At 34.0% G+C, this 12,754-nt stretch overlaps 1 protein-coding gene across 1 annotated transcript in view; it reads right to left on the bottom strand.

Annotated features, from left to right (window-relative positions):
* LOC135217638 (spectrin beta chain, erythrocytic-like) overlaps positions 1-12,754 on the bottom strand; it is a 310,746-nt gene that overhangs the window by 28,785 nt on the left and 269,207 nt on the right. The window contains exons 30-42 of the mRNA XM_064253604.1: positions 10,448-10,525; positions 8,973-9,204; positions 8,545-8,718; positions 8,159-8,383; positions 7,842-8,024; positions 7,526-7,698; positions 7,185-7,411; positions 6,591-6,778; positions 6,105-6,307; positions 4,635-5,148; positions 4,358-4,489; positions 3,919-4,053; positions 1,519-1,933 (exon numbers count right to left, since the gene is read on the bottom strand). Coding sequence (XP_064109674.1) covers positions 1,519-1,933; positions 3,919-4,053; positions 4,358-4,489; positions 4,635-5,148; positions 6,105-6,307; positions 6,591-6,778; positions 7,185-7,411; positions 7,526-7,698; positions 7,842-8,024; positions 8,159-8,383; positions 8,545-8,718; positions 8,973-9,204; positions 10,448-10,525 — 2,879 coding nt within the window. The remainder of the gene's footprint in view (positions 1-1,518; positions 1,934-3,918; positions 4,054-4,357; positions 4,490-4,634; positions 5,149-6,104; positions 6,308-6,590; positions 6,779-7,184; positions 7,412-7,525; positions 7,699-7,841; positions 8,025-8,158; positions 8,384-8,544; positions 8,719-8,972; positions 9,205-10,447; positions 10,526-12,754) is intronic.

Here is a 12,754-nt window from a genome sequence, read left to right as displayed (position 1 = left end):
TTCCCCAATCCCCCGCACAGCACCCATGTACCCAACAATAATAATAAGAGCCCGAGAGCAATCGTGCCCTCGGCCCGAATGCAAGGGCATAAGGATCAATTCCCTGACTGAGCGGAACTTGAACCAAATAAATATTGATGCAATCAATAATAAAAGGAATAAAATGAAAAAGAATCTTGCATTACGATTCACTTCACAATGAGTAAGGGCTCGGATCGAGCGCATTTGGCGCCCTCGGTACCGAGCGCAAGGGTTAAAACCGGATCCATTCCCGATTATGAATGGAAACCTTGATCCATAATGAATTGATGCAATCAAAATATATATGAAAATGAAAAAGAATACTGCGCTTGCGATTTCACTTCATACAAATAAAAAGGGGAAGGATCAATTCCCGGGAAATAGCGGAAACATTGATCCAAGTAAACAATGCAATCTCAATAAAATATGAAAATGAAAATAACTGCACTTGCGATTTCACTTCATTCAAATAAAAAGGGGAAAGGATCAATTTCCGGGTAAGCTCGGAAACTGATCCAAAATGAGTATTGCTACAATCAAAATAAATATATGAAAATGAAAAAGAATACTGTACTTGCGATTCCACTTCCATACAGAATAAGTTTTCGTGCCGAGCGCATTCGCTCGGCAACAAGCATACAGGTCAAAAAAATATAAATGAAAAGAGCACTACTTACGATTTTCATCTACACATTTCCAACCAAAATATACGCTCGGAGCGAGCGCTCTCCCGCCCTCGGCACCGAGCATACACAATACGAGGATCATTTCTGGGAAAATGAATTCCCGCACTTACGCCCTTCAGTCCCGGCACTCGGGTAATCGGAGGGCGTGGAGAAACCAAGATCCTTTAATTCACAATTGAATTCAATGGAAATAAATATGAAATGATTGTACTTACAATTCAGTTTCACTAGATAAATAGAAAAAGAAAAACACAACCATGCGAAAGCAACGACGATGAAGCGGGCAGAGAGCGATGATACACGTCCACACGCCAGCAGGCCGAAAGCAAAAGTGGTTTGTTTACCTCCCAGTCGCGCGCGCGCGCCTGTCGGACAAGCAGTTAACTACCGAACCCCTTGTTCGAAAGCTTACGACCTATCCAGCTGCCGCTAGTACCTTCCTATTGTAAAAGGACCGAAGGTTTGTATGCCGTGTCGGAACAAACATACTATTCACATGCAGTCTGTCTAATTCACAAATTCCTGATAACTATTTTATCCTTCTGTGATTTTCATTTCATATACAGTAATGTATGTGAGGATAAGTGGCCTGAAAATTTCTATTACCATAGTAATGATCATCAATACAAATTACTTTAACAAAACAATTAGGTCTTAATGCTAGACTCTCAAAAGGTTTAACTTTAGGCTTTATTATTGAATGAGAACAAGAAAGATGTATTAGGGGCCAAAGGGACACTGCAATAAACCTTTATACTGTAAGTGTTAAATCTATACCATCTAAGAAATACTGTAAGCAGTGCAAACTTACCCTCTTGTGTAACTGAAGTTACGCGACCAGAATTTGCCAAGACCTCAGCTTCAAAAGCCCCATGTTTCTGAATCTTTGACTGGAGGTTGGTTGGGTCACGATAATTTTCATCACAGGCAACCTGAAGTTTCTCTGATATCCATCCTTCCACTTCATAAATGTTTCGGAGGAACTGCTGCAAGGATTTGGACTCGGCCAACTTTTGGCTTCTTAGTTTGGCTGTTTCCTTTAGACTATCTCGCTTCCTTGTAACTACTCTCAGGCGCTGGCGGATTCCGTCACTGTCGTAATGGTCTTTCTTGAGTAAGTCCTTGGCAAAGATCTCTAACTGTTCTATCTTATTACCTTGAGCTTCAAAAGTCTTCTCAAAGTTTTCATGTTTTTTAATCAGGGCCTCGACAGATGCCATGGAATCCTAAGACAAGAAAAAAAATTATATATAGTATATATATTATCTACATGGGTTCAATTAGTTATTGTAACTTGTTACTAGACAACAACTAAAATAGAAAAATAAGGAACCATTACATGAAAGTGTTGTTAAACTCCAGTGCAAACTAAAATATACATATATAGACAATTTTAGCAAAGATCTAAGCAGACGTATTTTGTAATATGGTACTAAATGTATGCTTGAATAAATATAGCAATTAAAACATTACATGTCACACTTCATAAAAGCAAAACAAAACTGACCTTTGTCATCTTTTTCAATTGCAAATTAATAAATTAAATTTAAATACCTATATATATATAACCATACAGTACTCACTTCATATATGCTTCCTATATTCTGCAGCATGTTTGTAAGACAAAGCAAATAAAATGAAACACTTTTTTTTTCTCTTTCTCTCTCTTAATGGCATCAAATCAAAGAAACTATGCATCAGCATATGTAAATTGACAAAAAAATAAAATTCTAAAAAATAAATCTTTCATTCTACAAGAAAATTATTGTTCTAAACATGCAATGTGCAAACAAAGAACTATAAAGTTCAGCAGAGAATTTCCATACTTCCAAAGGTGAAAAACTAATTAGCCATAAAATTGGAAAGTAAACTTTTAATACCAAACTGTTATTCAACAGAAGGTTTGTTCTCTGTACAACATTATATATACTAAATATCCCATACACAAACTCAAGATTTCTATTACCTCTACTTTGCAAAGCAGCAACTACTTTTAAAAAAAAATTAAGCAAACTGATAGGAATATAAATCATTCTTTAAAAATATTAATTTAAGCGAGATTTGACCCTTCATGGACAATGGCTTTCAAAGGAAAACTCCAACACAGAAAGCTTTCTCAACCTTAAGTGCTGAATGCTTACGACTTTTAAAGCTGAGATTGTACTTTATACTTTCCTGTACATTGCATAAAGTTTTGAATACAGGATGATGCAAAAATAGGCATATAAATACTCATTACTAATCTTCTTTTTTTGTACTAACACCATCTACTTTATATAATTTTGATTTTGATAATCTTGTTCTTTTTTTGTACTCAAACCACCTATTTTACATAATTTACATTGGTTATACGTATTAAGTTCCATTTTAAAAATAAAGACATTAGAAATAAAGTATACTATAGTATTGTACTAAGTTACTAAGCACTTCATAATCCATATCAAAGTAGTAATTAAATCATCAAGGAACATCAATTAAGAATGGTTACAGCATTTGTGCAACTATAATTCCTGCAATGACGACCAAATTTAAGGTGAAAGACATATTTTACAGTGCGTACAATTTCTGAGTGTACCTGCAAAGGTACTCAAACTTTAATCATCAAACCATAATTTTGCAATAAAGAATGTTACAAATATTTGGAAATAAAATTTCTTATGAAATGTGAATAAGTTCTTTTTTCAATTATAAATTACAGTACAATAAGAAATAGGAGGGTTAAATGTATATTAAAAATCTTTGTTTATAAACTAATGATTCAGCATGTATATTAAACATGCCTCGATATAAGGCTAACCTGTAAACCAGTTTTCTAACTGTTAAATAACAATTAAAATGTTAGAATACTAGATTATTTGAAAGTAGGGATGTACCATTTCTAATAATTTCATTTTAGATAACAATTTAAAAGTTAAATAGCTAATTCTGCTTTAGAATAGAGCACAATCTAACTTCCAAGACAGCATTACAGATTTCTATCAACTCAATACAATAAGACCTGAATTCAAAATTTCTGTCATGTAGCCAATTACGTAATCATTCCATTCTCCTCTTCAGCCATACATTTACATTCTGCAAACCACTTTTAATATGGCAATGTAAAAGAAAGTTTATCATGAAGGATGCTCACAAGATTGCTATGTAAAATTTCTGTCTACAAAAAAACAAAAAAATGTCAGACTAAAATAAAAGTTGAAAAATAGGACCTTACCCCTAAGTCATCATTGTTCAAGAAGGCTTCTTTGCTAGCCAGCCAGGAATTGGCTTGCTCTGTCATCTCCAAGAAGATCTGCAGCTGATGAGCTTCGGATAAGACTTTCTGTCTCTCTGACCAACAAGTATTAACCTGTGTAACAAAAAGGCTCATTTTCAAAGTTATTCTTGCGGAAATAATGCATAAAATATGGTAAATCATTATTCAAAACAATGTGAATAAAAAAAATAATCCTAATTCATACTACAAACACAATCTGACTATAAATCTGGGTCTTTAATTAATGTAGAAAAGTCTTTGTTCAACTGACAGAATATTAATCTTGCATACGGGTAATCACACAGATTACAATGTGCATCTAACTGCAAGCAAGTAAAGATAATCTGCATTTTTATTGCAAATTTGTCTGAAAATCAGAAATAGAAAATATACATACCTTGTCTTCAACTTCCGCCAATGTATCCAAATTCTGCTGTATGCTTTCTTTTGCAAAATGGTCATCTGCTATTAGCCTCCTTCCAAACTCTTTCAATGCCTTAAATGTTTCACTTCTGCCATCAATTTCTCCCTGAAAAAATATGATCCCAATGCAGGATTTTCCAAGATACGTACTACGAAGTAACAAGTTCACAACACATTTTTAGATATTTTGAGATAAAGGTAAACATTTAAATGCCAAAGGGGAAAATTAATCTCTCAATTTCTGTACTGACCTTCTTCTCCTGATGACTCTGCAGTAGCATCTCAGCCTCTGCAGTATTGCTTGGTAATGGAGAGGCATTCATACGGTTGATAATATCCTCTCCCCATTTTTCCAGCTCTCGTAAATCAGCTTGGAATTTGTGAAGTGTATAAGAAAATGACAACTTTTCTTTTCGACTGAAAGACCCTTCACACAGCTTTGTCCAAGCGTCTAGAACCTCGGCTTGCTTCTTCTGAATGGGTTCCTTCATATCTGGGTACTTTCTGGACAAGCTATGAGCATCTTTCTCATGTTCTTTAATTTTCTTTTCAATTGCAGACATGTCTCTTATTATTGTCTCCTGTTTACGTTGCAAGGTTTCAACCTGGGGAAGATCTTTACCAGTGTCTTCATTGGCTAATATGACAGCCTTCTCACTTATGCGATCTTTAGTGTCATCGACATCACGGTTGAAAGCGTGTATCTCCAAGGCTCCTGCTAAATCTGATCTATAACGATCAATAGCTCCTTTCAAGGCTTGCCACCTGGAATCAAAATAGAAGTAAACAGTTGTCATGATTTCTTAAAGAGAATACCACCGATGGTCAAGATACATGTACAACAGTGCATAAAGTTTCATATGAAAATACTCAAAATGACAAATTTTTAATCAAATTGTATTTTTCATAGCTTACAAACCCTCGGTCTTAACAACAGGATAATCTTCTAGCGCCAGCTGGAATCAGTTAAAAACAATCAAAGATTGTAAAGCAAGGAATCTGTGGCATTTGGCAACTCAACAGAAAAATGCTGACAAATCAAAGACATAAAAACAAAATTGACAATTAAATACAATGAATACCCACATCCATATCATCCGATATCAACAGTATGACTAGAGTAAATTAGCATGAAGGTTTTCAATTACTACTTGTGTACACCCCACAACATTTAATTAATAAAATCCCCTTGCCTGGTACCTAAATTCTGAATACAGTATCTTGTCACTTCTGGGTTCCAAATAAGCTTTACTTTTGATGACTGATGCCGCACCACTATGAAACTACAGTGAATTTATTGCATACAAAAAGACAAATTTTTTATAAATTTGAATTTTTCATCACACCAAACCTGTGGTCTTAACAGGGGAGGATTTTTGTAATAAGTGCTAAAACAACCAGCTTCTTGGCTAGAGAGGCTATGAAGGCGGTTAGAGAGAAAATGATACTTCACAGTGTTGTTGTGCTTTTTGCTACTACTGTTGTTGTGGTAGAGGGGGGGGAGGGGGGGGGAGAGGCCAAGTCGGGCTTTGCCCTCCTCTTTCAAGGCCACTGGCTGTCTCCCAATGCCACCAAATCCTTGTGCTTTTTTTAACCAGACTCCAAAAGATGCTAGAGAAATTATCCTATGTTAAGACCAAAGGTTTGTTATGTGTATGAACAAAGACATTTTCTCAAATTCTTTTGCTCTTTTATCACACAAAAACAAAAAATTCACCTACTTGTGGTTCAATTCATTTCTTCGCTGTTGGAGAGCCTTATTGTCACCACAGCCCTGCTTAATAATCTTATCTGCAAGTCTGTTGATTGTGGTAAAACGTGCATCATCAACACGCATGTCGGAGTCAACATCATCTAGCTTACGATGCAGAGCCATGCAGTGCTCATAATCCCTCCCCAAATCTCCTACTTGGACCATCATTTCCTGTAAAATTTGCAATGTTTTTGGTTATAAAAATCACTGAAAAATGCTACATTAGTTATTATTTCCACTAACACTACAGACAAACAGAAGCAGTCCTGCTCCAGTCTCAATTATTTATCAACTGTTTCAGACACCTTTACCAACCTTTTCTTGCAGTTTAGTCATTTTATTTCAGGATTTTGTTGTAAGTGCAAGCTAATTCACCTACTCACTTTCCATACTTTATAATCTTTACTACAAAAAGAAAAAAAATTAATCAAAACAACAAGATATTTATTTTTACCTTATCTCTGATCCAAGCATCCACCTTCTCCACTTGGGTATTAAATTCAAGGATATCTTGAGCCTCCTCTAAACCTCTAGAATGGTTTTCAGCATCTAAGACTAACTGAGTCCATCTCTCAACTAGCTGATCTACTTCATCCTTGATACTGGCAGATGACTTGTGTTTCTTGTTAACTAAAATTGCACCTACAAAATAAAATTAAACAAAACATAAATAGCAATCAAGTATGACATTAATCTAAATAACAATCAAGTTTGACTTTACAACAGCAAATTTACATTCACTCTCACCATATTCATTCACAAGATAAAAGGATTTCTTTTTATGAATTCTTTCGAGTTTAAACTGTAATATTCACAAGACAGAAAAATTACTTCCAACAGTGGTTACTACCCAGAGTTTCATAATACCACAAAATTAAGTAAATATGACATCAAAGAATATTTTTGTCTCAAAACAAAGTGTTTTATATTGCCAGCTCAATTTCTAAAAATCTAGTAAAGCTCCAATATGTTTCTCAACAAATGTAAAAGATAATGGCATATTAAATTACACAATGTAAGCAATCAGAATGTAATGTAGACAACTCACCTTTCTCGGTAATTTCTTTAATTCTGGATTCATGAGCTTGTAATTCTGCCATGAATGCCTGATGTTTCTGGAGCTTCTTGACCTTGTCTTCAAAGCTTGTAACTTCTCCTTTAAGACGCTCTGCTTCTAGGTGATTTGCTTTCTCATCAATCCACATGCTGGCATCATTCACGTCTCTGATAAACTGAGCGTGTAATAGAGCATCTTCAAGCTGAAGTTTACGAGCTCTGCAAATAAAATAAGCGGAGTTAATATGTTACTGAGAATACCGGATTAAACAATTGCCTTATACACATTATATAAAAAAGACTATGTAAATGGCACATGGAAATGAGTCTCACTTTGTTGCATCTTTAACCCTGGCTCTTCTCTTAACAACTTCATCAACTCTCTTCTTGATGTGGGGGGAATCAAAGTGGTTCTGTTCAATGAGTTTGGACCCATGATTCTTGAGGATATCAAGTTTCTCGTCTTGAGCATACACCAACTTCTCAAAGGCATCATGTTTCTTCACCTGAAAAATTACCATTGATTAGACATTTTTTTTACTATAATCATCATTATGTTTCTCTGAGGTAAAGAAAGAAAACGTGTAGTTAATTCATTAATGATGCCTCACACTTACCCTTCAAATTCTCTACAAATCTAATAATTTACCTGAGCATCAACTTGCTCAATAGTTGTTCCAAAATCAGCAGTAGAAAGGGCAGCCTCCTGAGAGCTACTTATGGTGTCAAGCTGCTTGGCATCTCTCAGGAAGAATTGTAAGTCTATAAGCTGGTCAAGATAAACTTTCTTCTGCTGCCAGGCAGCATGCAACTGGTTTCGTTCCTCCAGAACCTGAAACATTGTAAAGAAATACATTTTCAGGTACAAGAAAAATTTGTTTTAATCAGCACCACATCATAGTATTTCAAAACAGCAACAACTTTCTTGATGGCAAATTCATTTAAACTGTAGGACATTTTTCTTACCTTGTTGACTCTTTCTTCTACTTCTGTACTGGCGTAATGCTGCTCTTCAATCATAATACGACCAGCTTCAACAACTTTGCTAAATACATCCTCTCTGGCCTCAATCTCAGCCTTGATTCTTTCATGCTCTGTCTTCAGCCCCTGAGCACTAGCTGCATCTCTAACCTTTTCCTGAGTTTTCATTGAGGCCCTTAAATCGCTGGACCAATTGATGAGGTTACGGGACTGAAAAGTTAAGTGCAAAAAGTCATAACTTAGTTTCTTCTCATGCATCTTCTGGATAATCATGCATTACATTTAATCAGTACTTAACATGATTAGTATGTTTTTTGGTCAGTTTTTTTATGCATAAAACTATACTGTAGCTTTTACACTATAAAACTAACATCAGCTAAGAATCTGTGAAGATCTGCTGCAGCATGAAGTTCCTCCTTTCTGCGAGATGCTCTTTCCTGCAATGTGTTCCAGTTCTCAACAACCAATGCCTGCTGCTCAGCAATGTGTTCAGCATTGCTGCCTGGATAAGCAGCTTGCAGTCTAGCTGAATCATCCACCAGTACCTGAAACACAGGAAACACTTGGAATATGGCGAAAAAAAAATGGTATTACAGTATGATGTTTGACAGATTTTTCTTTTATACTAGTACATACTTGTAAATTGATTGAATGAACTGAAAAGATGTACATACTCTACAAGAATAGCAAAATGCACTGCTAATTTCTTTCACTGAATTGCCTGCATTAACGAGTACGTAATTCATTTTATATAAAACTTAGGCAACAGACAACTGTAACTAGTACCATTAAAACTTACCTGTAACTGAGCCTCAAGAGCAACCAAGTCATTTTCAAAGCCCTCATGCTTCCTTAAGAGAGACTGAACAGAGTTAACGTCCCGACCAAGATCATCAGGAACAGATTTGTATTTTTCTTGGATTCGTGCTAACGACTCTGCTACGTCTCGATTAAACCTATGAATTTCACCTGCTGCTTCTAACTTCTGGTCCCTTGCTTCAATATGCTCCAAAAGGCTGTTCCATGCTGCCCTGGAGTGTATTCAATACAGTTGAAATTCTGCCCTCAAAAATTGCTCCTATAACATTATTGTATAATCATATATTTCAGAAATCATTACACCAGTATACCAAAATTATTATAAAAATGTTACACAAAAATTTAAAATATGAGTATAAAAATAATTTAACTAGAAAAAGGCAAATCCAACACCATGTTTATTTACAAATATGTCAACAGTATTGGGGCTTGATAATACTACTATAGCTGCAGATCTGCTTTTCAGAATAAGATATAAAATTATTTTCCAAAAGAGGTATCATTCTTTCTACTATCTCTCTTTCAAAGTCTTTTTATACAAATTTCACCTCAGCTTTTACAAGCAATTGATAAAAAAATTATTTACCAAAGATACTTTATAAAAAAAAGTATTCATATAGTATTAAAGCATTAATAATAATGTTTGAATTGGAATATTATTGGGAAATATAAAGGATTTGTAAGAGTACAGTATAGGTACATAAGATAAATTAAATTCACTGCAGTTATTGCATACATCTATGAAAATTCTGTACTAAAGCAGACCTCTCATGTTTTACAGTAAGACTAGTACGTAATGTAAATTATTTTACAAAAATCTATATATTTGCTGCTATGATGAGCCATTTGTAAGGATGATTTATTTATCAAAGCTTCTACCTAGTCTAGCCATAATTTTTACTGGCCATCACCTTTACATAAAGCAACTATGTATTTAAGCCATCTTACCCATGGTCTAAATAGCTGCTACATAGTTAAAGATGTAAAATATAAACAAGAGGTGCTATAATAAAATGAACATAACTTTATTAAAAAGCAATTAAATCAAGCAACTATTTGTAAGACTACGAGAAACAATAAAAAAAGGGACCATACAATAAACTAGTTTAGGTGTAAGATACTTTCTCGGAAAAAGATAAAATAGAGAGAGAAACAATTTACACTATCAACAAATATAAATTATCCACTACACCATAAGATTTAGTCTAACATGGACTTTACAAGTGCCCAAGTGCTGTTCCCTACAAAGGCAAACCTAGCAAAACTAAGATATTACAGCCATACAAAATGACTCTATGAAAGCATTACTATATGAACAACATACTAAAGCAAATAACCACTAATATTTCATTACCATAATGTAATTGAACAATATACCAATGTTCCCCTTATCATACACTGCAGTTCAAGCTTTTGTCTCCTTCAGCATTTAAAGATTACTTTACACGTACTTACCGTACTTTCTTGTGATAGGATGTAACCTGGATGGCTGGATCATTACTTTTAGTGGGAGAAGAAGCCGGACTTCCCTTACTGTCACCATAAGGACACAGATCATTGTTAGTAAGAGCCCATTAGACCCGTACATTTTCAAAAAGAAAAAGTTAAACAGTAGAAAGAGAAGTAGTACCATCTAATGACAAGTAATACCCAACAGCGACATTCCAGTTAACTAAATTGTCTCAGAAAAAATAAACTTCCCAAAAACCAATTAGTACATAACATATACAGTGTATACACTGATGGGAGAGATCTCCTGTAATATGGGAAAATCCCTGATCTCAATCAAATGAAACAGCAACTACAATACAAAATCACCTGAGGTCAACTCGTGCTAATGATAAAACTTTCCTGGAATGGCTAAAGTATTCAAAGGCAACTATAAAAAAATTGTATGAATGGAATTTTGAAACTGGATTCTTTTAAACCTTTACAGTGCCTGAATAACATGTTGAACAGGACGTATGTATATCCAGTGTAACAAAGATACACATACATCTTGAGTTCACTACTTTCAAGAGATTGTAAAAATTATTTACTCTACAAAGATACAATCAATTAAATAACAATCTGTAATTGCACACATGACAACAGCAAATAAGTAGACCTCAAATGCAAATGTAACATAGATCCTAAATATAATACTGAATATAATCTAACAATTACTATATACAATACACTATTAGGAAAAATACAAATCAAGATTGCTAGACTACAAAGGTTTAAGAAAAATTCATTAACAAACTTAACTCCCAATGACCCTCAAAAACTGATCATACAATGATTTTGATAATAAAAAGGAAAATCTCATTAAAAAATAAAACTGATGAGAAAATATAAATGATCAAGATTTCGTTTGACTATTTCTTCAAGTCTTTAAAACAAAGAACACTATCTGCCATCCCAAAGTAAGCATATGACAATTTATAATTGATACATCCCATACTCTAGCAACCTTTCAAAGTATATGTACCATATTACTTTTCAAAAAATTCTTCTATTCATCTTACTTTCTTAAAATGCAAAGTTATACAATCATCAGTAAAACATGCAAACTGAACAAACTCATCAAAAGCGCACAAATGCGAAAGGCCTGATGCATATACCCCATACAAAAAAAAAAAATGGTTATATACGCAATTCACTTCAGGTAAAGTGCATATGTTTACAATGCATATATTGTGCTGAGCCAATTACATTAATGTATAATACTGATATACATGACACTAAAGCAATATACTGTACAAAAAAATATACAGTATCACATCATCAATAAAAAATCAGCAAAAATATTATAAAAACTGTTTAAATATAAATGCCATGAAACTGGTTTAGCACTATCTAACCTTTATCCTTCTTAAAACAATGAATTGAGATCATGGGCTCCTAATGCAAATCTTTGTAAAGGACTTAGGTCTCAAATTTTATTCCTGAACTTTAAATTCTTCAACCCCTTTGTACGAACTAACATCTCATACAACAATATCCTTTTATGTACTGCTTACTTAATTTTTCTCTTATCTTCCAGTTCTTCTTTGCTTTCTTTACAATATTTTTAATAATTCAATAATTCAAACTTCACATCTGTTACATTAAAGCCTTTATTTCAGAAATGAGATTTGAGAAGGTGTGATGTATTCAGAGTACCAGATAATTCATTAAGGAATAAATGGCTGTTACCTTCCTATGATGATTTCTGATGAAGAATTGCAACGGAATTTAACTCAATACATAGTCTTTTCATTTTTTGTAATCCATAAACTAATGACTGCTCATTCTTTACCTGCATTGTTAAGCTGGCAGTGCTGAGTAATTGGTTGCTATCATGCACCAGATAATTGACAACACATCCAATCAAAGTCAGCTACTTTCTGATAATACCTAAGTACATATCTTTATAATTCTCAGGCTGATGCAACTGGTTATGAATTTCTTTTTATAAATTCAATATGCAACACTCCATTTTTACTACCAAAAGAGAACATTACCTAACTTAGTAACCACGATACATCAGTTAGTTATTGCTTTGGTTACTCAAGATTAGACAAGTATGAAGGTATTTTTTACCTCAAATAATACAAAGTAACTATTTTCATGCAAGATACAGTCATGCAATTTTTGCAATACATTAAGTAAGAGGTGGTGCAGTACTTCATGAATATATAAGAGTGGCAACTGTTCAAAATACAGAGTAAGCGTTAAGTGACGCACATCTCTTGAGAGAAATGAAGAGACTTCAAGAGGTAATTGGTTTCGTGCAAA

Source organism: Macrobrachium nipponense, chromosome 7 (genome assembly GCF_015104395.2).
Source record: "Macrobrachium nipponense isolate FS-2020 chromosome 7, ASM1510439v2, whole genome shotgun sequence".
In the NCBI taxonomy this organism is placed as follows: domain Eukaryota; kingdom Metazoa; phylum Arthropoda; class Malacostraca; order Decapoda; family Palaemonidae; genus Macrobrachium; species Macrobrachium nipponense.
The sequence above is the reverse complement of the archived record's forward strand: the minus strand, read 5'-3'. Positions and strand labels throughout refer to the sequence as shown.